Below are 24,615 nucleotides of genomic sequence, written 5' to 3' on the forward strand. Positions count from 1 at the left end.
AAAAATCGGTCTCACAAGCAATCCTACGCACATGACCAAACCATTAAAAAAACCAAAAAGGGATATGTTAATATGAAGAATAAAACATTAATTCACATGAAACACATTGTAGTAGTGATGCACAAACCACTCTATTTCTACAGACTAGGCAGTCAGCATTTTTTCAGGATAGTAGGTGGCCTTTTTGTTTTTGAAAAGGCTGAGAAGTGCTCTAAGCACATCAGAAGTGCTATAAGCAATTGTTGGTTGCCTGGTCCATGTAATAGCTTTGAAGCACTCTGTAACCTTTAACACATTATTTATAAGTGTTAATTAATGAAAAACATCTTTTTTGTTAGCATGCTGCCAGCATTACTAATCCAGTCTCAATATCATGAAAGACAGATACCCCCAATAGTCTCATTCAGCTTTCTTGGCAAGTAGGAATAAGTAGGAGTGAATAAGCAAGGCTACATATGAAACATTGATTAGAAGGAAATTATTACCATATGAATTGGGTAATTCTACTGAAATATTAAGGGAAGGTGATAAGAATAGAATGTTCTGGAGACTCTGCCAGTTTCCTTTCCCATGCACTGCACTAGTAGTATGGCAGTGTTAATCTATTCAGTCGTTGAAAGAAAAGAGGAAAAGGCCATTGGTGAATAGGCAGGGAAATGTCAAGCTTTACGCAACCTGCAGATGTTCTTCATTATGCAGGATACAAAGACTCTGAGAAAGGAGCTTGTTAGTAAAGCTGGGTGAATAATGGGTTGCCTGGTTTTGTGGTCAAACCGAAAAACCAGGAGGAGAAAAACTATCAAACTAAGCATAAAATTTTGAGGGTTTAAAAAAAAATGTATTTTCTTGGAGAGAAGAAAGATTGGTTGCAGGGAATGGAGGGGCAGCGAGAAAAGAACCAAAAAAATGAAAAGCTGATCTCTGCTTAGGTCTGCTTGGTAGCCATTGTACAAGCTGGCCTCTCCAAAACAGCTGATGAGAACAGACACTTTTTTCAGGATAGAATGAATAGGGTACGGCTATGGCATCAAATCCTCCAAGTTACATGTCCTGAGACAGCTAGCCATGAGTTTCCTTTTGGAAACTATGTAGTTACTAAGCATGGAGCTGAGAAGCTCTGCTGACAATAACTGTCTGCTTGAGATGCTATAGGTGCACCTTTTGTCTTTAAACTCATTTCAAGAAAATGAGAGCACACCAACTACCATATAATGTGACTGTTTCACGAGTCTTCCTTAGCTGCGATGTCAAGCAAGCAGTATGAAAAGGTGATTCTAATGTTTTCTTTTTCTCATGATACTCTAAACTTTGCTGGAAATATCTTGGGAAGGTAAGAACTTCTGCTTCTCTTAGTTGTGGTTCTTCTTACCTGCTTGCTCAGCAGTGATATGTATACTACGTACGCTTCTCTGCTCCCCCTCTTATATCAGGAACTAGGAAGAGTCCTCACATTCTTCCATAAGATCCAGATACAATTGACTTTTATTAAAGAAAAAGATAAATAGTATCTTATCAAGCTCTGCTCCCAAAGAAATCACACTTGTGACTGGAAGCTAATGCATAATGAGAAAAACATTCAGGAATTTGGTCTTTAGCTGAGACAACTGAGATCTGCTTCTTAACACTGTCATACACTACATTTCTGTATTGCAAACCCTTGTTGAATATTTGTAGCAGAAGAGCCCCATTAGAGCCTTGTGTCTGGCTTAGGGATACAAAAGTGTGTGTCTGAAAATTTTTATTAACACATTTTGAGGCATTCATTTTACCACCAAAGACAGAGTAATTGTGAAGAGTTTTGTGAGTTTGATCAGAGATTTAAAATGCTGGATTCTCTCCAACTACAGAATAGAGGCTCCAGCACAAAAATGCTCCGAGCCAAGAAAAGCAATTTAAACGTGAGTAATGAGGGCACATTGTTAACCATTAGTTTTTAAAGATCTATTTTTCATTTTTAAATGTTGCAGAAGCATGGGCTATTTTTGGAAGTAACTTTCCCTTTGGTCCCTCTTCAAAACCACAGAACATACATTCTCATTCAGTAAGGAAAGGTGAATACCTCAATTCAAACATCTTGTACAATAAGGCTAGAGTTTCAAGGGAACCCATGACCAGGTTTTTAAGAGTACATTCAAACTCAAGACCCAAGGTTCAACAGCATTCAGCACTCAATAACTTAAGCCCTTTTGAAAATCCAGCTACTTGGTGCCAATATGAGGTTTTAGCCATGTGAAATTTCTCCTCCAATAGCGACATACCATTCAGTGAAGTACACTGTGTTTGCCAGGTCATTATGTAACATTTGAAACGAAATCCAGCGTATCCATTAATGTGGACTTCCACAAATACGTTTTGTTCTCATTAGATCATCTTAACACTAAGTTGGTAGATTAAGCAACTGTGACTGCTTTCTTTGTAACTGAATTACAGAATCAGTAGATGTCAGGAATGTAAATGAATGTACTGTTGGCCTTTTACTGAATTCAAATTGATTTTCAGGCAGGATGAAAATCGGCCGAAGGACCATAAACAGAAGATAATAGACCACTGAGGAGAAGGACCCAGTGAAATACCTCAGGGATACACATTAGGCCTCACACTATTTAATTTATTTTATTTAGATGACAAGGCTGACTCTACAGGACATATTTTCAGCTCTGCGAGATTGTGGGACATTTATCTTCAAACAAAGAAACATGACTAATGATTAACACAGAAAATGTACAAAAACAAGGTGTTTGTCACTACTTGGTGCTGCCAGCCTTCTCTCCACCCCTTCTTATACTCAGTAAGCCTTCTATGAGGAGCCTCATAGGTGTCTAAACCTACTGGCTAGCCCGTCATAACTCACACGTGCCCCAAGAACTGTTTTGCCATAATTTTGTTTTTATAGGTGGCCTAGCACCAAGATTTTTTCAGTACATCTTTTGCAGGTCATGTGCAACATGAATGAAATCCATCTGAATTTAGATAGTTGATCCCTTTCACCTGCATTTGCAGATGTTTTCCTAACAGCCGCAGTATCACTCACGCCAAACATATGGTTATCCCAAACTGCTTTAAAATCAAGTTCTATCGTACACCTTGAAACGCTGTTAAACTGTTGTATGTAACATGCACTGAGGAAGAATTCCCACAGTCTTACCAAAGAAATAAAGTTGTTACTGCAAACCAGATGTGATGTGCTTCACTGAGATGACTGGTAGAGATGCAGAGAGAGAATGAAGGAAAGATTTTAAACAGGTAAGCAGACAGTGTACAGTCATCCAAAGGTAACTGATAGGGGGGTGTAGAAGGAAGGGAAAAACAACAACAACAACAAACCTAAAACAAACCCAAACTTCTTGAGCATGCAACATGCATGAAAGCAAACACTTCATTATTGGTGCATTTGCACTGTAAGTGCAATTACCAGAGCACTTGAAGTCTAAGGACACTTAAAGCTTAGAAAGAAACAAATAGCATGAAAAACTCCTAGTGTATAAGGCAAAGCAGCCTATAGCTCTTGAAATAACACAGATGTGGGCTAAATTAATGTAAAAAGCAAGAGCTAGAAAAGATGACAAAGGACTTATCTGATCCTCTGAAAGAGAATTAATCTTCCATTTTGTCAGAATTTGAAATTGAAATAAATGGTTGAATTTCAACATTCTTTGAAACAATTAAGTAAATAACGAGTCATCAAATTTTCAACTGTGACTTTTTTATTTCCCAGTGAAAACTTCTTGAAAAGTAGGAGCTGGTTAAAAGTAGAGGGGAAAGAATATTTGTGAAAAGTACCATAACTGTTGCAGTCTTTGTTGATTCTGAAGTTTCAAAGAGGTGTGGGATTTCTCAGATATTTTTGTAGAAACTGAAATTGCACTAAAACCAGTATAAACCCATAGGACTTCTGTGATATCATATTACTCATGTACCAAGGACTTCAAGGCAACTTGCTAATATCCACATTTTGTTGCCAAACAAAGCCTTTGCTTTTTCATTCATAGCGTAAATATTTTAAAATGAAAGGCAGTGGTTCTCCTTAATTGGTATATACACATACACATATATACACCTAATTTTAAGATTCTAATTCACTTTCTAAAGTACACTGTACACCCTTAGCACTGACATACTACGATGCTGCTGTTTACATTTAGGACATAAGGCGTACTTTATGCACTATAGATAGGAAACCCCTCAGACAAACCATTTCCACATTTCCACTCAACACAATTCACGGAGCACTGGATGCTGAATGCTAACAGACTGCAACGGGAAGAAAACTAACTACTACCTTCTCCTGCAGTACTATTCCTAGATTAACACTCTGTTTCTGTACACCAAACATGGACTTAAATAATATGTTTTCTTGAGACCTGGCACATCTCTCCACAAAGTCACCTATGGAGTATTTCACCAGCTTCCCAGACCAGAAGTGAGCATGTCACTGAAGTTTTACCCAAAAGAGTATGGCCACAGCCTTTTTTAATGCTTCCAGTAATACTCTCATATGAAAACTGGCTCTTGATGCATGAGTTTTTATTTCTAGCAGGAGGAGATAATTTAGTAGGTCCAATTCCTCAGGGGAACCTGCAAAGTGATGGGAGCAGCAGGGCAGCAAAAAGTTTACGCTGCTTTTCCTAGACAGATATGCATGCTATTAGTGAGTGAGCGAGCCATATAGGTCAGTGTCCCAAACAGTGCATGTGGGAAACTGCAGCGGGTGTGTGGAATCCTTGACAGAAAATATGGGAGTAGAGATCAGCCTTGAGATATTAAGATTTACCCTTGAGAAGGATGGGAGTAAAGGAGTATCCGGAGAGAGGAGAGATGTACCCGTGAGAGAGAAGGGGATAGAAGAATAACATGGATGATAGAAAAATTAACCAATGAGATGTTAGTGCTGTAACTTGTAACCAATAGTGAAAAGATACATGAACTGGTAGAATTGTATAAAATGCACTTGTAGCAATAAATGGCACCTATTACTTTCATCTTGGAAGAATTTGGTCCATGTCGTTTGTCCGTCTCAACCGCGACAAGTGCACAGCAATGTCACCCACAGGAGGCTGCCGCATTTGTGGGCTTGCACCGCCACCTGCTGCAGCCCTCGGCCACCACAGGCTCTGTCCAACAGCGGCTTTTTTTCTTAAAACACCTGCCGAAGGACTGCAACGGGGAGATGCTGCCACAATTGCTGACAGCTGTGTTTGGTTATATAAGCAGATATGAATAAGTCAGTACTGGATCAAAAGCAGTGGGGTGGGTCAGGCGTGCATGCCATGTCAGCCGAGCGCTGGGAACAAACGAGGCACGTCCCCATGTGCCACAGCCGCACGGGGCTGCGGCGGGACGGACAGGACTCACTGCGGGTTACTGCCCGTTCACTGACCTGCAGCGCCACGGGCTTTGCCGCTGACTCCAGTGACACCGCCGGGTGACGCAGGGCGGCCCAGGGGCCCGCGCCGCGGGGTCGTGAGGCGGCTGCGGCCGCCGGGGGGGAGTTCGCGCTGACGGGGCCACCGTGGCCAATCTCCCCAGAGCTTAAAGAACAGTTCTTTTTCGTGGCTTTCTGGGACCTCAGTGTATTCGCGCCCGTCTCTGCAAGCAGAGGGCTGGAAGCGCTGAGCCCCAGCCCGAGGTTCCCGTGCCCGTCACGCCGCTCTCAGCTCAGCCGCGGCTCCTGGGGTCCCAGCGCGGTGCCAGCCCCGCAGCCTCGCCCCGCACTACACTTCCCGTGGTGCCCCGCGCCGCGCGGCCCGGCCGGAAGGGGCGGTGTGGCGCGCGGCCGCTGGCTCGCGGCAGCAGCGCGGGGCGCCCGTCCCGATGGCGGCGCTGAAGTACGCGGGGCTGGAGGACACGGACAGCGAGGAGGAGCTGCCGCCGGGCTGGGAGGAGCGCACCACCAGGGACGGCTGGGTTTACTACGCCAAGTAAGGGAGGGAGCGAGCCCGCCCGGAGCCCCCTGGCCATCCGCCCCTTCGCCCTGGGTCAGCGTCCGTTCCGCCGGTGCTGCTGCCCCCGCAGCGCGGGGTGCGGGCACGAGCCGCCGTTTCGCGCCCCGTCTCGCGGGGAGCAGCAGCAGCAGCAGCTGCCGCCGGGCCGGGCCGGTCCCCGTGACTCTGTTTCCGCGTGCGGTGCCCGCCCGGGAGCGCGGGGCTGTGCAGCGGAGCGCGGCGCTGAGCGCGGTGCGGAGCCCGGGGCGGGCGGGGCTGAGCGGGGCTGAGCGCCGCCGGGCAGAGCCCCGGCCCCCGCCCGCTGCGGGCGCAGCCCCGGACGCGGGCGCAGGACGGGCTGTCACCCGCGGTTGCCGTGCACCTCGTGCCTCTGTGGGTGGTCTCTGTACACGCGGCCCCTTGAGCCTTGCGCGGTGTTGTAGTTTTCTTAGTTTCCCTTCTCTTAGGAATAGGGAAGAAACAGGGACGGTGGAAGTTAAAAGCTCTAAACGCTCTCAGCTCTTCATGACCCCCAGCTTTGACAAGAGGTGAACATTTGCGTTTAGCACCATCTGCTTGTGCCACTGAAAATGGTCGCGTCCTCACTGGTTACAAAAGGGATGGCTGACTTACTGGAATATGTATTTATATGCTATCTCTTGCGGTTTATGTAGTCGTACTGATCTTGGAATCTGTTTCAGTCTATTTAAAGCTGCAAGATTTATTCCCTTCCACAAAAAGGGGGAAAAGTATAGTGCAATCTCACCTGTGGTGAGTTGACATCTTCCTTCCAAGTTGTGTTTTACAAACACTGGACGGAATGCTTTGATTTATCCGCCCTTGTTTATAAACACTGTCAGTTCTCTCTGGATGTTTGTTTTTGTTATGTCAGCTTTCTGTTTATTTCCTTTGACTTCAAAAGCTCTTTCAGAAGGGAAGTGAAAATAGCAAATCTATAAAACAATAACATATTACTGAGAGTAGTTTTTACACAAACAATTAATTGAATAGTTCTGTTTTTTAGCTTGTGAAACTGAACTAATTCCATTTAATTTAATAACGTGAGTGTACCTTTATTGGCTGAAACAGTGTGTCTAAAACTATTTCACATGAAGAGGTGTTACACTAGTGCTACCTTTAACATAAGCTCTATATCTGTGATGCCTCTGCAAATTTTGGAAATTTGTTTTTAAAACTTATCAGCAATATGAACTTTAAAATTAGCAGGAATAGGGTTACTTTGGTTTAAGACCTTTAAAGGACTTTGTGATGAGTCAGGTATGAACACAGTCAGTTACCAAATGACTTTTGTGTTTTCTTTCTTCTCATCGTAAGCAACAAAATTTAGATGGAAAGTCAAACATTTATTTTAATTTTTATAGACTTCTATGCTCTCTGGTTACATTTCCTTCAGAACTGTGGCAATGTGGGAGCCAGAGAACTTTTAACGGTAGTTTTGACTTTTCTTGAGCAAGGGATTGATGTGTTTCGTTTTTGTGGAAGACAAGCCATTTTCTGGCCCATATTTAAAAACCAAAAAGGTTAAAAGAACTGTATGTCCTGTATGAAAAAAAAAAATGATTATACTAGAGAAATGATTAGACAATCTTCTGAAATCTCACTTTTCTTTCCCTACAGCCACTTGGAAGAAAAAACACAGTGGGAACATCCGAAGTCTGGGAAGAGGAAACGTGTTGCAGGAGGTTTGTGTTAAGCTGAAATTATGTTACCAACATCAGCTGGAGTTTGTTCAGGGACTGGATCTCATTGATCTTCTAGTTGACGCTAATCACCTAGGCAAACTGAGCTTGGCAAATACAGCCGATTTCAGTGGGGTTTGATGTGTGTGATTGTGTCTGTGCGGAGTGATCACTTGTCAGTTTTATGGCTTTCCTGTATTGCTCCATAATGCCAAAGTACTAATTCCAGGATAAAGGGATTGTTTTGCTGTGGCTTGCAAAGCATATAGACAGTCTGGAATGATCTGACTGAGTTCTGATCTCCTGGTTCCTGTCAAGTAATATTTATAGGTGGATGGTATTATTGTGGCAGAATGCAAACCCCCCTCTGTCCCCCTCCCTCCTTCAGTATGCAAGTAGGCACATCTCCCTCTGTCTCTGCTACTTGAGGCTAATGGCTTCTTTTGTTTGGCCCCAGAGCACCCTGGCCAGGGCCATTAGGAGAAGGGAGTGCCGAGGCCCATTTGCACATGTGACTTTCCATGCACGTTTGCACGCTACTTTCCGTGCTTAATACAAGCACGTGTACCTTCCGTGCACGTGTTTGCACGCATAAGTTTCCGTGCTCAATACGAGCACGTGTATAAATTATTTCCTCGCACAATCACGAGTGTATTTTCCTCCCGTGCTTCCACATAAGCACGTGTAATATTCCGTGCATGTTTGCACGTGTAAGTAAATTAACCCTCACAGGATTGCGAGTGTATTATAAACTTACCCTCGCACAATCGCGAGTGTACACTTTCCGTACTCACTATGAGTACATATATCTCTTTAAAATAATCCCACACCGTGTTCAGGCAAGTGTGTACTTCTCCGGGACTCAGGGATGGCTCCAGCATTGTTTTGGGTGAAGCCATGTGCATGCACTCTGTGGACCGCCTGTTGGATTAGTTGTTGCCCCTTAATAATTTTCCTCAACTGATATCCGAACCTGTATTTAAGTCGCTTTTGGAGTGCTAAAACCTTGTTTCTCACCGGTTTAATAAAAGTTGTTTTGGACCCTGTTGTCCCTTAAACTAACCTCGGGGTGCCTCCGTGACAATTATATTATTCAAAGAATACATTTGATTAAAGAATATCCCTGGCACAGAAGGAAGGCCCTTTACTTTTCATTTTGCTTGTTTTCCCTAATTGAATTGAATATTTGTGCCAGAATGGCAGACAGCCAATGTTGCAGGACACTTCCAAAGGTATACGGCTTCTTGAGGACCTTGGATCAGTGCCTTAGATTAGATCTTTCCAGAAGCTTCTGTATGGGGTACTATACTGTTGGCAAGCCATATTTCTTTTCGCATTTGTAATCTGACTATAACTAACTGCAATGTTTTCATTAGATTTTGAGCTGATTGAACTATAAATGAGTACTTTTCAGCCAAGATTAGAAATACTGGCAATTCTATCTGATAAGTACCTCTGAAGGGTCTTTTATATATTAATTTATTTTGTAAAGATTTCTCATTTTTGTTCTTTTATCTCTCCTTCCAACTTCAATTTAATGTATCCCATATACACTTGAGAGTTCTGATCTTCCAGCTTTTGGTATGTGTTACATATAACTTTTCTTATGTTTAGCTCAGTGCTTTTGCTGTTTACTTTATCAGGGGTAGATACTGAACTGTGTACAGTACAGACATGTGTATGTAGTAGGTAGCATGGTTACATTTTTCCAGTTTGTGCTATAACATGAAATAGTCTTTATAAAGAATTTTTAGATTATACTTAATATGCAAATCACTACAGTTGTACCAGATCTCCTGTATATTGTGCTTTCATTAGAGCAGTTGTGTGTGATTAGGGCAGATATCCTTTCAGGTGTCAGTATTTAAGTGCAGCAGGTGGCTGCATCACCTACAGAAATAATGCAGAATTTTGCCACGTCTGTCTGAGAAATCACTTAAACTTCAGACGTGAGTATACTCGAATGGCTGCAAAAAGATGATGTGTGTGTGTTTCCTAGGTCTGCCGTATGGATGGGAGCAGGAGACTGATGAAAACGGACAAGTATATTTTGTGGAGTAAGTATGTCAAAATGTAGAATATGGACAAGTAGGACCAACTGTGTTTTGTGTTGGGTGGCCGTTTCGAGTTATGATTCTGTGACAATACCAGCTGGAAAGACAAAAGAAATTGATAAGTACAATTCCTTATGCAGATATTATAGTTGTGGCAGTGTCCAGAGCCCTGTTTGTGGTTTTCTGAACTCTTCCATGTGCACAGAAATACTGGCTTGGGCAGCAGTGACTTGCTGACCCTCAGGGCATGTTCATGCAGACTCATTTTGTTTGTTTGTATACCTTTATGGATAAACTCTGTAAATATTACTTTAAAAATGCATCCAGGGTTTCCTAGCTGATTGCTAACATTGCAGTCGTGCTTTCAACACATAGGATGAAAACAAAAGTGCTGCAGCTGTGACTCATTTGCCATCTACAGCACAGAAGGCAAAGAGGATGGGGATTGAGGTAGCAAAGGTTTTTTTAGAGAAAGGAGGAGAAAGTTCACAGAAGCAGAAAGATTTCTGGGAACATTTGCTTTTGTATCTTTTCGATGGCAGAGTCAAAATGGGGTAATTATCTCAAACTAACTTGGTAGAAAGAAGAATATTCACAGGCCAAAATAATATCAGATGTGTAGCCTTCTCTGTCCTATAATTAAGGGCTGAATACTGAATGTTGCTGCTTAGTGTTTCTTTCTGATAATAGTCTGAAGAAAACTTAAACTCGGTTTTAGAAAGGTGAACCTGACCTAAATTGTGCCAGTTGCTGAGGGGTTATGAAGCTATTTGTTTTCAGTTGTTTAAGAAAAAAAGTACTGAGCTGTGTTTCTCATTGGTGTATTGTTTCCAGGGAGTAGCATTGGCCCCTTTTACAGTCCTCCTAAAATAACCTGATCTTCCCTAATATAATGGGATTTTTCCCTTGACAAAATTCTGCTTTCTGTGTCAGGGGTTCACATGAAGTTCAGAATGTTATTGTGAAGTATGTGAATACAATAACTAATGGACACTGTACACAACAGTGATTAAAATACATTTGAAATCTAAATGCAGAATCTAGAAGGATCAAAGCAGTGGAATGTTTGTGTTCTTTTGCAGCCACATAAACAAAAGGACTACCTACCTTGACCCAAGACTGGCCTTCACAGTTGAAGATAATCCGGTAAAACCGACTACTAGACAAAAATACGATGGAAACAGTACTGCGATGGAAATACTCCAGGGTCGTGACTTGAGCGGAAAAGTGGTTATAATCACAGGAGCAAATTCAGGAATAGGTATGTTAACATTGCACAGAGTGTAAAGCATGGCAGTCTTTATCTTACAGGCTACTTGGACACCATCAGTTACTGTTTAAGTATTTGTGTTCTTCTGGTAGTCAGACTTTGTTTGCATTATATCCATATAAAACCTTCAGTTGGAAAACTTTGTTCAGGTTTGTGTGGTGCTCTCTAAAGAAAAAAGAGAAAGTGTGTACAACCTGGGGATCAGAGGAAGGGACCGGGAAGACATGGACTTCTGAAGCAACTCATTTTGTCCACAAAAATACTGATGGAGGCATTTTACGTTATGTAAATACATGAAAGATGGCTGTGAAAGGGAAGGGAAGGTTCTTGTCTAGGACAAGGACTAAGGTTCGTATGGCTGCAGCGGAGATAAAGTACTCTGAAAAATTTTCTAATGGTAGGAAGTGAACTCAGGTAAAGATTGTCCAAGGATGTTGTTGAATCTTTACTCTGAAGGTGTTTTCAAGTCAACTTGATAAACTTGTGTCAGAATGTCGTATTTCACGGTTTTTGACTTTTTGAAATCCTTATTAGTTGTATTTTCTAACAGGTTCATAAATCCTTTTAGACAGTAAGCTTGTTTAGCTATCTCTTACTATTGCTTCTGTAGTGGGTGGTTATTTGAATTATTCTAATTAGCTGCTTTTGTTTCATTTTGTAATGAAGCTTTGGTGGTTGGGGCTTTTGCCTGCCTTGTCATAAGACAGAATTTCTTCTCCAACTTAATTTTCTAGGCTGTCTGAAGTTTCACTCTTACTTAATTACTGAGGGTATACTTTGGGTGACTTCAGCAGTGCTTAGAGTTTTAGTGGTATCTAAGCATACTGGCTTCTCAAATGGTACTTTGTTGCCTTTAACTTCTCTTAATGTGTGTGTAAAATGGGGAGACTGCTCTGTGGTTCTTTCTTTTACTAATTAGGAGTATGGACTGTAAGAATTTCCTATATTACACACCTAATGTCTTAACTTAGTCCTTAAAATTGCTGCAAAAAGTGTGGAAAAATGTACTTAAAAAAATCAGATTTATAAGCACTTCATTAGTTTTCATTAGCTGTTTGGGAAAGATTAATGAATTAATCTGTTCTTACAATATCAAGAGATCATTGCAGATCAAGAGTTATTAGTACATTTATTTTTCTTATTTTGGAAGCTTTTCTGACAGTGCAGTCTGATTATTCTCTGGATGTTTTTCTCATCTGTTCTTTAAGCTCAAGCTTAAGCCCAAGTTTAGTCTGAGTATCACATTAGACATTGAGGTCACCAATAAAGCTGGTGCAGTAAAAAGAAGTAGCACTGATTTACCAAACAGTTCAGTCTTGTTGCATCAATCTTTCTGGTTTAGGAAACTTACTGTTCTATGTGCGTTTCAACGTGAGCAGTGTAAATGGTCAGTTTGCTCTCTTAAAGTCGGTCAGACTTGTTCTGCTGTGCGAGATGAGAGGTGGGATGCCATCCTGTGTGTGCGTTGGCTTCTTTTCTTTTACAGATCTCAACATGAGTTAAGGTTACAGAGAAAGCCCTTCCCTTGCACGCTGCTTCTATGGATCAAGTCCTACTTCCCAATCTTTCCACTGGAGGGCTGTGTTGCTCTCCGAAAACACTAAACAAAAGAGACCTGGTGCTTTTCCTTGGCTTTGGTAAATGCTCCCGTGAATTTGTTGTTTGTGTTGTTAAGTGTTAGGGCTAGAACTTGACATTTCAAAAAGCACGTCAGCTGTTCATCTAGGTTGAACTTTATAAAAATATGTGGGATTTTCAACTGCACATGTAAGCGATCTCATCAAAACAAAACAAAAATTAAAGAATATTACTTGGTTTTAATATCAGGGAGGCAGTTGTGTAGCAACTCTGACTACTATGAATATTGCTATCTGGTTTTAAGACTTATATAACTATATGACCTTGAAACTACCCGTTGTGTGTTGGGTCTCGGGTGCAGTAGCGTCCAGCCCATGGTGACTGCTGGAGTGTGCGTGGGTAGCGAGACACGGGCGGTGTTGTGGTGTATTGTGGAAGGGCAAAATGTGCATGTTCTGTGTGGTCGGGCACATTCCACAAAGTCGGATTTTTCTTAACGCTTTCCCAAGATTTTATCACAAAACTGTCTTGATAATCACAACAAAACCATTGCGCAAACCGCAATTCTAATTGTTCTGCTATATGAAGGTCAGAAGAAATCTGTTAATTGCTTTTGTGAGGGATGCCCAGAATGAGAAGAAATTATATCAAGAAAATTAAAACCACTTTTGGCCTTGAGCAGCTTAAATTTTTGAATACTGAAGAAACTCCGGTCATAATGTGCCTTGTTATATCGCTTTTGTGGATTATGTTGTGCCAGAGTAAAGCATGGAATTTGATAATTGTGGAATTGTTTTAGATTACTTCTTCAAAATAATTTTCAGTTAATGTTTTGTTAAATGGAATTCTCTTCTTTCTGGCACTTTATTACTAGGCAATGAAGAGGCCTTAGCCAGGAGAAAAGTTTTATATTAGATACTGTTAATTAGTACTTAAAAGATGAGTCACTGCTTCACTGCTTTCGGTTTGCATGTACTTTTGGTATTTCTTCTGTTTCTTGTACAGAACTTCAGTATTAGCAACTTTTGTCACACTGATGCAAAAGGCTGGGAAACGTGCTTATAATTTATCACAATTAAACATCTGCTTTATGATTTAAAAAGTTGTTTGAGTAACTGGCCCTATAATTTATAAATGATAAACCAAAGTTTTTCCTGTTTTATTCCTCTCTCTTGTAGCTTTTTTCCTCCTGATGGCTCTACTGGTGTTGTATGTTTTAAGTGTGGAAAGCTGGTGTGATGTAGTTAATAATAAAACATGGTTATTGCAAAGCTTGTGCAAGTTAGATTGCAGCATATCACTTAGGTTTTTAAACTCTAAATGCCTGATTAGGTTATAGCTCAATATGGTTAGTAAATTTTAGCAGATTACATGTTTTATTAAAATATGTTTTACAAACAAAGGAAATGCAATGCATCCTGTTTTCTCTTTACTAAACTACAGTTAGCAGCAATGTTTTTTCCCCCCCTCTTTCTTTTTAATTTGATTTATGCCACAGCCATGGCTGATTCACATCTCCTTAAACAAATGTAGCCAATATTTGAGCATCAGGTGTATGAAATCAGGAGAAGAGACTTAGAGCTAGAACTCCATTTTGAGCTCAACTATCAGAATAGAACCTATGCAACTTTTGGCAATGTGTAACTTGATAATTTACTTATTATTAATCATCATGGCAACATGTAGATGATTAGATTGTGTTCACACATGGTGGTGCTTTTGTGATAAATACAAATTACGTTGCTCTGCAGTGTATCACGTGCCTTTCACTGTGTCACCTGCACCTAATCCAGAAATCTCTCTCATATGGGATGTGGTTTGAACACTTCACATCTGTGAGCGATGTAGAATGGCTTCCCCTCTGACATCATCCTTCTCCCAAAGTACCAGAACCCCGTCTGCCTGCCTTAGTGAAAGAAATAAAAGGTGAAGTTTCAGTGATGTGGGATCAACTGTGTTAATTCCAGGAACAATAGCATCTGAGATCTGATACTGTCAGGGTGGAAATAGAACTTTAAACGGTTGGAAAGCTCAAAGTCTCTCTTTTCAGTAAGCATACAGTGCTTCCATTAATTCAGAGAGATCCCAAGATACTTGTTTTTCTGTCGTCGTTTTATTGTATTAAAAAAGGAGTTAGTTTTGGTAGCTTTTTACTGGTTTCTGTTTACAAAAGGACTATAAAGAATAAGCAAAGCTGTACATAAAGGATACACTACATGTGGCCGGATTGCTGTGCTTCGACTCCGTGCTTTTGTTCTTCGTGCTGGCAGAAGCCAATGAGAGTTGGTTTTACTGGGGGAGTGACGCATTGCATGGGTTCAGAATTTGTGAGGTCTTGATTTCTGAGCTATAGTTTCTGTATGTTGTGTTTGAGCAATTCCCATATTATTCTTGTAGCTAAAAAGCAGAACCGGAGTCCTGATAGAGGCAGGTGTGGTTAACCTTTGCGTTTCTTAAGCCAACTGAGTGGTTGCTGAGTAATGGCTGTTGAAGCTACTGCTCATAAGAGGAGCAAAATTAACTTTTAAAGCTTATCTGAATGTCTCACAAAGATCATTTAAGTCCTCTAATAGATACTAGCTAGCTTTCACCACTCTGTCCTAAATCTATCGGCCATGGAGAGAGAGGAAAAGTGTGATGAAAAACACCTTTACTTCTTAAGAAATCAAAACCTGACTGCTCTGTACCTGCAGAGAATTGTGTGAATACAGGAAACTGTTCTAGTTGCAGAAGTTACTGAGATTATTTGTGGGCAATATAACATTTTACTGAGGCTGGCTTTACCAGCCTTCACAAAGAAGGTAACACTTGCTGAATCCTAATTAGACTAGTGAATGGTCTCATTTAAGTCAAACTCAGATCATATGGGAGGAATAAAACAGACCCTTACAAATACCATTGAGGACTCTCATTTTCATAGTATTAGTCTGACTGTCTTAAATATGTTCATTGTCTTTCACTGTATTGCATGGAGTTTGGTGGTCTAAGCCCACAGATGTTTGTCTGAATCTGTCAGGAAGGAGTTGTTGAGCTCTGGTTTTGAGCTAGATTGCAAATTTTCCTTGAAAAATGTGCACATTTGTCTTTGGAAGTACGGAGTTGATTTTCTAATGTCTCTAGTCTGTTTTGAGATGAAACAGTATTTAAAGGTCGTACAACTGGCAGGACTCCCTGAGCTGCTCAGGGTAGTTCTCTGTTTCAGGTTCACTTCATGCTTTATTGCAGGGTTTTAGAATCTTTCTTACGCTGTAATTCTGGAATTGTGTTAACCTTGGGGGGGGGAAAAAAATAAAAGGAAGCCTGTTTTTGTTGGGTAGTTTATATTTGGAAAAAATATTTAAGAAAAGTTGCATCTCTGGTTTTGGTCTGTATTGTTATTTTTCTCAGTTCTATTCATATTTTAACTTTTCTCAAAGATCTCCAAGTGTAAACTTCTTTTGTTGTTTCATTATGACAAACCAACAGCGAGGTGTTTGCTGTGCAGTGATTGTTTATTTCACAGAGTGTCAGGGTTTGGAAGGGCCCTGGAAAGCTCATCCAGTGCAATCCCCCCATGGAGCAGGAACACCCAGATGAGGTTACACAGGAAGGTGTCCAGGCGGGTTGGAATGTCTGCACAGAAGGAGACTCCACAACCTCCCTGGGCAGCCTGGACCAGGCTCTGCCACCCGCACCGGGAAGTAGTTTCTTCTCAAATTGAAGTGGAACCTCCTGTGTTCCAGTTTGCACCTATTACCCCTTGTCCTATCACTGGTTGTCACCGAGAAGAGCCTGGCTCCATCCTCCTGACACTCACCCTTTAGATATTTGTATATATCTGAATTTTGTAAGTCCTGTCATCCATGTGCAGTGGACTAAACTTGGCGTGGATTATCTTAAACCGTGTGAGTAGCCCTACCATAAAAATGTTGGTGTCTGTGTAGAAGTTTCGTTATTTGCTTCTTACTTAAACACACCTTAAAAAACAAACTTACACTTCACTTTTTTTTTCTGGTATTTTCTTTGTGGAAGCCCAAAACTTTGTAGCAGGGATGAGTTCTCTTGTCCCAGTGCTTTTGGGGGATGAGAGTACAGTGCTTTCCCAGGAGAGCCCGGGTCTTGCAGGCAGTGTATTTTTGGCCAGAATATATTATTATTATTGGTGTAGAAAAACAGAGTTTATGGAGGGGAGCGATCGAGTTTTCCATGAGTGCCATCACTCTGTTTTAACTCTGGCTTAATATTGTGGGATACTAATAGTGCTCTGCTTTACGTCAGGCTCCAACCGTCTACTTGTTGCCTGTTGTAAATATTAAAAGGTCCTCTCGGACTTCAACAATTTATTTTTCTTATTGAGTAACCTGAAAAGGGTGTCAGATGTTCACACTGCTTTTTCATGTCCGTTTTGATGAATCTATTTATTACTTCTGTAATGAGTAGTACACATGGTTGGTTAGCCCAGTTATTGAACTTCATCAACCTTGGCTGAAATTCACAATGCATGTGAAACTTGTTGTAACATGTAAGAAATTACAGCTGGGCTGAAAGGTTTAATGATGATTACTACTTGTAATGAAATCTTTTTACAAAGGATTGAGCTGCCTGCATTGTACTTTCTAGTGCTCCTTTTACAGGGGAATAACGTATTTGTAGAGCAGGAGCCCTCATATATGGTACTTACTTGTCTGTTATCTGAGAGTTAAAGAGATTTTCAATGGGCTGCAACATAACTGAATCTCTTTCCTATCTTTTGAAATATTTACTTTCACAAAGCTTTTTCTCATTATTTTATGCATATTTCATAGCCCAGAGATGAAAAGACCTTTTGCACGGTTCGGTCTGTCTCACTACAACACAGAACTTACTCTCCACCTCATCTGGTGCCTTTGTGTTTTGAGAGCTAATTGTGCTTGCAAGAGTTGTTTGAATAGTTTCAACTCTACCTGTGGGATTTTTTTATTGAATACTTGTTGGATTGTGGGGAAAGAAGAGGTTGATAAATGTATACTGTTTTCTAATGACAATATCTGCTGAGACATCTAGTGACTTTTCTAGATACTGTCAACTCTAATTACAGCCTAAAGATGTATACATTAATGGATATGATGTTTCTGGCTTACCAGCAGAAAACGTCTTAGTGACTATACATGTGCTAAGCAGCAGGGTCACAAGACAGGATTTCAATATCTTGTGTCCCTTCCAAGCTCCTTATGCTTGATTATGTCAAGGATTTATAAGTTTTTGCAACTCAAATCTGAAGCAGTGAATCCCTACCAAGAAAGAAAGGGAAGGAGACAAGGGACAGCTTGGGAAGATCGAAATCCCGACCTGGTTAACAAGAGTCTTGCTACTGGCTTCTTAGTTAGTAAGGCCGGAATTTTGCCTAAATTATAGAGTAGGAATAGTACTGTGAGAAATAAATATATCTTCTATTCATCCTAAAGTCTGAGATATGCAAAACTTTCTAGAAGACTCTGTGATTTAGGAAAATAAAACATCATATGTTACATTCTTTTAATAATTCGTAAGGGAAGACCATCAAAAACAAAAGTAGTTTTGTCTTCCATTATATATATATATTTTTATATATATATATTTTTTTAATTAATGACATTTGCAGTTCTTAGTTCTGTTATTGACCACCCACTACCTCTTATGCCTTCCTGTTGTTTTTCTTCTGTGAATGAAAGGTATTTTTTCTTCTTTTTCCATTTCTTCTGTAAGTTTTTCTTTAGCGTGTGAGAACTTTGTAGTGTTCTGTAGTTAGTCATTCGCTTCAGAAGATTGTCATGGAGATCATGGGTGGGTTGCTAGTCTTCCAGCTGTTAGCAGGTAGACCTTGTGTCCTCTAAGAAATATACATTAGTTGTGGTGTGAGAAGGTGCATGATATGTTTCTGAGCCCTTCTTGAAGGTGTGGTACAGGTCTTTGTGTTGTGGTTTGGTTTATTTTTGTTCCCCATGGCTTTACATTATGATTTAATGACTTCTAGTTCTTGCTTGTTTTCCATTCTCTTTGCTTTCGTGTATAGACACTTTTTGTTAATACTCTTCTTATTCTTCATCTTTTGTTTCAGAACTCCATCTCCTGCCTTACTTTGTATGTTGGAACCACATGATGGATCACTTGGGTTATATAACAACTTCCCATCTCCCTCTTCCCTTCGTAGTTTAAAGCACACCCAAAAGGTTTGCAGTTTTGAACTTTGGGAGGTTGGTACCCGTCCTGAATACCATCTAATTCAGAAAAACTACAGTTTAAGGACATAACGCAGGACTGTATAAATTCCCAAACCTCCATGTCTTGTGGTCTTTCCCTTTGCTGGCTGCCTCTTATCTGCTGTTTTCTTTGCTTTCACTGGAAAGAACAATGAACTGCATCTTCCCCATATTCAGTTCTCCTCACAGGATCCCAAAACTACTATTGTATTAAAATCTTCATCTACTTCATCACTAAACAAATTGTCTTATCTGATGTTATCCAAAGACAGAGGTGGGGAGTGACTGCCAGAAATGAAATAGTGTTACTTTAATTCTTGGTCTGCTCATCTGTTCCTTTCCACCATGACACAAACTGTGAGCTCTTTAGAACAGGACCTAACTCTGTATGTTTGATTCTCTAAGACATCTTTTTTTCTAACCTAAATTGTGAGCTGTTGTATAGTTTATATGTAAAATGTCTAGTATACTTTTAAAAATCTTTCACTGTTTGTGTAACTGATATAAATAAATATCAAGTTTGTTTTGAGAAAAAAACTTGGTCCAGTTTATGTCGTAGTACTGTCTCGTTATCTTTACATAACACTGAGTATTTATTATGAAATAACTTACAGATTAAAGCTTGGAGGATCTAGCACTTGAACTGAGAGCACAGAATCACAGAATGGCAGTTATGCACATCTTCAACATAGCTATTTACATTTCTCTTTCAATTTAACCTTACTGTTTTGGGGGGTTTTTAAGGTTTTACAGTTGTTGGGGTGTTTATGATGTTTGTGGCTTGACTTTGGTATATGAAACCATGTTCAATGTGGATTTTGATTCACTGTCGTTTATAGTTAGACAAGGTTTTTCTTTACGGAGTTTAAATAGTTTTGTGCTTTAAATACTCAATCCCTGTATTAGGCTCAGGTTTTAATTTACTGTATATTGAAAATGTGGCTACATTTGCTTAAAGGCAAATGTTGTTGGCAAGCTTAGTTTAACACAAGAAGTTTGTTAAAAGAACAATAGTTTTCCACTATGCTAGAAGCTTCTCCCCACCTGTTTAAACTGTGACACTGGGGAGGAAAGAAGCCTTAATTTTTGCAGGAGAAACAAAATGCTAAAGCCACAAAAGGACTTGGACACTGAGGTGCTTCCAAACTGCTGTTTCGAGTGTTTCACTTAGAGGTGCGTTCTTCTAAGCCTCTGTGTGTCATAAATGGTAAAGGTACTTAACTGTACTGCACGATGAGGACTTTCAGGTCTGTGAAGATTTGTTTTAAGGACATATCTAAAAAATGCTGCAGTATCAAGAGTAAGCACGTTGGTAGGTGGATTGTACTGAAACCTCAGTGAGCTCTGTGATACTTCATAGACCTTGTGTCACCTTGTCGTGATGTATTTCATCTGGCAGATGGTCTGAAAAGATGCCTCATGAATTATGCTCCACACAAAGCGATAGAAAGACCAAGTAGTAATAGTTACATACGATCTACCTATAGCCAGGAATTCCATAGTTGAATCAGAACCTTTGTGTCGTTTGAAGTACCTGAATTTGTTTTTCTACTTTTACATAGATCTAACTGTCCTAAATACAGTGCAAGAGCGTTAATGAATGAGTTTGTAATTTAAAATGTCTGATGGGGAGAGATGTCAGCACTTGATGTGGCTGTATTTTGAACGGAAGGTTCTGAAAAGAGGGCTTTTTAAACACACAGTGTCATGGAAGGACTCAGAACTTGTCTGCCAAAGGTGAGGAATCGTCCTTTGGTAGCCCAGAAGAGAGTGAGTATCTCCTAGAGAAGAATGTTTGACACTCATCTTCGAGTTTGCAAGGAAAAATCAAGGTGCTATTAAAATTAACTACATTTGCAGCATGTAACTTACTTGCTTAAGTTTCAATCTTTCTCAGTTTATTTTATAATGAGAATCGAGTTATTAACTGTAACAGATAATGGTGTGGGATTTATCATTTTGCACAATGTGACATCAGGTAGAGTTAGCCCAACATCGTTTTGTTTAGCTACTGGCCATCAGCTCTAGATCTTTGTATAATAGTAGAAAACGTGTATTCCCAGGCATTCCAACTAGTTTATAATCACACGGTAGGCTGGTCAAAATAAGTGTATTTTTTGTGCAAAACAAGAAGCATACAGCTGGCTAATAGTACTCTGCTACAACATGTCTTACATTAGTTACAAGGAAAATTCTAGTCAAATGCCCTTAAAGTGGAATTGGGAACAAGGGAAGGCTTTGCATGTGCTGTAGCTGAGTTCATGTGTATGCAATGAATTACCCAGGTAGTTAATGTTGCTTCCTACAATGAATGGCTTTAAAAGAGGTACAAGAAAATTGCTTGGGCTTAAACACTGTAAGTACGTAATTGCAGAAAATGTTATAAATTGTCTTGGTGTCTGCTGTTTCTATAATGTAAGTTATATCTTGTGCTGTAACTGAATTTTGTTGCTCCAGGGTTTTTTGGAAGTGAGACAGCCCATCTTAATAGGTTTTTGGTAAACAATTTTTAAAAGGAAAACATGAACATGCTCTAAATGTTACAAAGCTAAAGCAAATACCTGTTGTATTTTACTTCTGCACACACTTAAATTGCTGGGCATTTCAGTTTGATTCTTCATTTTCTACTTTAAGCTTGTCTAATTGGAACTCGTTATGTCACCTTATTCCTCTTTCAAGTGGATGGAAGTTTCTGTCATTGTTACAGTTCTCCGTACAGATGGGCATCCAGTGATACTGGTGAATGCATCACAAATACGTAGTAGCTCACCTACTTTATGTGCACGTTCTGGGTGTTCTGTGCTCCCATGAACTCATCATCTCCTGCTGTAAAGTCTCACAGATTTTTTCAATTAAATTAAGTTTACTTTGGACCAACTTCTATGCAGCTTTTCATTAATGAGTTGAACAGTGGAACAGGACGCTTACAAACTTGCAGGTGATTTCAAAGTGGAAAGAGTTACAGTTCTCAGTGGACAGTTTCATCATTTGAACTGATCTCATTAAATTGCAATATGGTCTCAAATTAACAAACTGAAATTAATCTGAACCCTCAAGTCTCCTTTAAGAAAGGAAAAACTAGGTGCCCGAATTTAGCACGGGGAAGAAATGGTTAACAGTATTGCAAAAAAGATTGTGTATAGTCATTTTGAAATTCCCTGTGAAACTTGGTTCTATGGATGGAACAAAAACACCCTGGGGTTCTAGATTCATGCTGTACTGTAATTGCAGCAAAGTGTGAACTGTCCACTCGTTTCAGATTTAGAATGGATTATTTTTTCTCTGTATCATCTGGTGTATTCAGTGACCACTTTAGTCCTGTGATATCATGATCAATATATAGAAGCAGCTTGGTATTTGACAGATTATTCATCACGAGAACAATTGTGAAAAATAATTCTCCATGGATCATTTGATGATGGGAAAAGAAACAAGTTGGTTTTACCCAGATAATATAAGTTTTAGCAAAGATGTAAAAGTGCATGGCTAATAAAACATACATGTAGATTACAGATCTCGTTAGGCAGAGTCTTGTTTGCTAAGAATGGGTTTGACAATCCCCTCTGGGGAATGGTCTGACATGGGGCTGGTTTTCTGGTCCCCATGTCTCTGCAGCACTGTCCCACAGGTGGGCTGGAGTTTGGATCAGGAACAGGAGGTATCTCCATGTGATTTTGATTTGTATTCCCTCCCACGTCCTATTGCATGATCCCTCCCGTGTGTCCTCAGACTGATGAATCAAAGGCTAATGGTGCATCCAAAGAGCTCAGTGCTGGTTTAGACTACTCTGTCACTTTCAGTGGGATGTTATCAGGCATAATAATTCTGCAGTCTCACCTTATGGCTCGTTCTTCACAGTCAACAAGTAAGGAGTAAGTATTATGCTGTTCTTCTAACAGCTCAAGACACCGATGCAGAGAAATTGAGTCTACTTTTTGAAGATCCCAAGCCTCTTTGCAGGAAATATATACAATTGAAGCCCCAAAGACCTGCTCAAATTCAAGTATCTACCTTTTTTTCATATGTGCTCTTAAAAGCTGGGTCCAGGTGACTATCAGACTGCAGGTAGCCTTAGTGTACTTAAGCATCTGGTTCACCTTTTCAGGTAATTTTATAGCTCTGTTTTGTTACTGAGATGTTTTCTGACTAGGGAAATGTCTTCTCATAGGTTTTGAAACTGCGAAGTCTCTTGCACTGCACGGGGCGCACGTTATCCTGGCCTGCAGGAACACGGCACGAGGCAGCGACGCTGTGCAGCGCATTCTTGTGGAATGGGTAAGTGAATGTATATGGTGTCCAACACTACGTGGTGTTTTTCAAGATATATAGAGTGTTTGTGCAGTATGAGCAGTTAAACAGATATTACATTGCCATGCTAGAATCTGAAGAAGAGTTTTGTAATTTTAATTTTTGTAATATTTTAGTATTTTGTAATGTTCAGTCACTGGCATATCAGTGATAGAGGTTTATCATTTCGCATGACTGTATTGGACTGCAGTGCTTGATATTACATATGGATGCTTTGTAAGGGCAAAAATGTTTGAACCACTGAGGCATGTTTCATAGTTCATAGAACAGGACATTTCCAGAACCAAAGCGTATCACTAACTGAAGGAGAACGTACACGTTGGGATATTAGATGCTGTTTTGCCCATAGTTTTCATACGGTGAGAGATTCCAGAGGATCATTCCTACATTTTTTGAAGCCGAGCATGTTTCCCTCCTGGTCCATCAGTCTCAGTGCTTTTTGCTTCCTATTTCTTCCCTCTTTCTTTCATTGGTCTTCTAATTTCTCAAGCAGCCTTCAGTACTCTTGTTTCTCTTTGACTCATAACTTCCTCCCTCTTCCTTCCCCATTCCCATTTTGTTATTTCGTTGTTGTGGTTTTTGTGTTTTTTATTTATTTGTTTGGTTTGGTTTTTTGTTGTTGTGGTTTTTTTTCTCTTCTAAGGCCCTTGTCAAAATTTACTGTTCTTACTTTATTCATCCCACAATCACTTGCTGGTAGGGATTGCAGGGCAGTTTTGTCTGAGTGTGCTGTCACTGCTGCCTCCCAGGAGATCATCACTGCACACAACCCTATAAACTTTACTTCAATAATAAACTGCAGGCTCAGATTCTCGGAATTTTCTTTCTTTCTTTCTTTCCTGATAAAGTTAGTGATGAGTATTTGGGCTTTATTTCCCAAGCTCTGAAGATATTTCAACTGTTCTGAGATGATACTGGAGAGCTCTCAGTAGTATTAATATTTACACATAAGTCGTCTACAGAGGATTGTACTATTTATTAGTGCAAACCAAACAGTGCTTCTTTAGAAGTAAGTTTTTCTAAATAAGTGATGTTTATAATATTGCTGATTTTTTTGTAACCACAAGTTTATTCAAGCAGCAGTCTCTGGTCTTAGGCCTTTCCTCTGGCCCAGATGATGGTAATGATTTACAGTAAAGGACTGGGAGGGAGAAATCTCTTCCTTTTCCCTTCAATACGTAACATTAAAGCTCTTTTAAAACATGTATTTACTTATTATTTTCTCCTCAGGAGCATGGTATTCCAAGGTAATTCCAACAGGGGCAAGCATGGCTATCCATTCTCTTTCAAGAGAACTGGGTTTGGTTATATTCAGTCCTTTGAATTTAGTAGTCCAAGTAAATACAGCTATATAGATGGTTTTTTATATAACTAAAATAAGGCAGTTTGAGTACCTTTTATTTTAAAAATATCCCATTAACTCCTTAATTCTAAGCGTACTGAGCACTTTGAAGGCAATGGGAATTCAGGAGTACTTGTCTTAATACCTACATTATCTCACCAACAGTTAATGAATTGTTAATTGAATGAAGATCAGTGAAGGTTGAATTACTTCAGAAACTGCATTTATTTACTAAGTTTTCAAAT

General features: G+C 40.0%; 1 protein-coding gene across 1 annotated transcript in view; it reads left to right on the forward strand.

Moving 5' to 3' along the window:
• Window positions 1–5,799: 5,799 nt before the first annotated feature.
• Window positions 5,800–24,615, forward strand: part of WWOX (WW domain containing oxidoreductase) — a gene marked incomplete at its 3' end in the record, with an annotated part of 459,260 nt that continues 440,444 nt past the window's right edge. The window contains exons 1-5 of the mRNA XM_080351666.1: window positions 5,800–5,918; window positions 7,560–7,624; window positions 9,621–9,678; window positions 10,758–10,936; window positions 22,889–22,995. Of these exons, the coding sequence (XP_080207792.1) occupies window positions 5,812–5,918; window positions 7,560–7,624; window positions 9,621–9,678; window positions 10,758–10,936; window positions 22,889–22,995 (516 nt within the window). The 5' untranslated portion in view covers window positions 5,800–5,811. The remainder of the gene's footprint in view (window positions 5,919–7,559; window positions 7,625–9,620; window positions 9,679–10,757; window positions 10,937–22,888; window positions 22,996–24,615) is intronic.

The sequence above is a fragment of the Nesoenas mayeri genome, assembly GCF_963082525.1.
Source record: "Nesoenas mayeri genome assembly, chromosome: 12".
Taxonomy (NCBI): Eukaryota; Metazoa; Chordata; class Aves; order Columbiformes; family Columbidae; genus Nesoenas; species Nesoenas mayeri.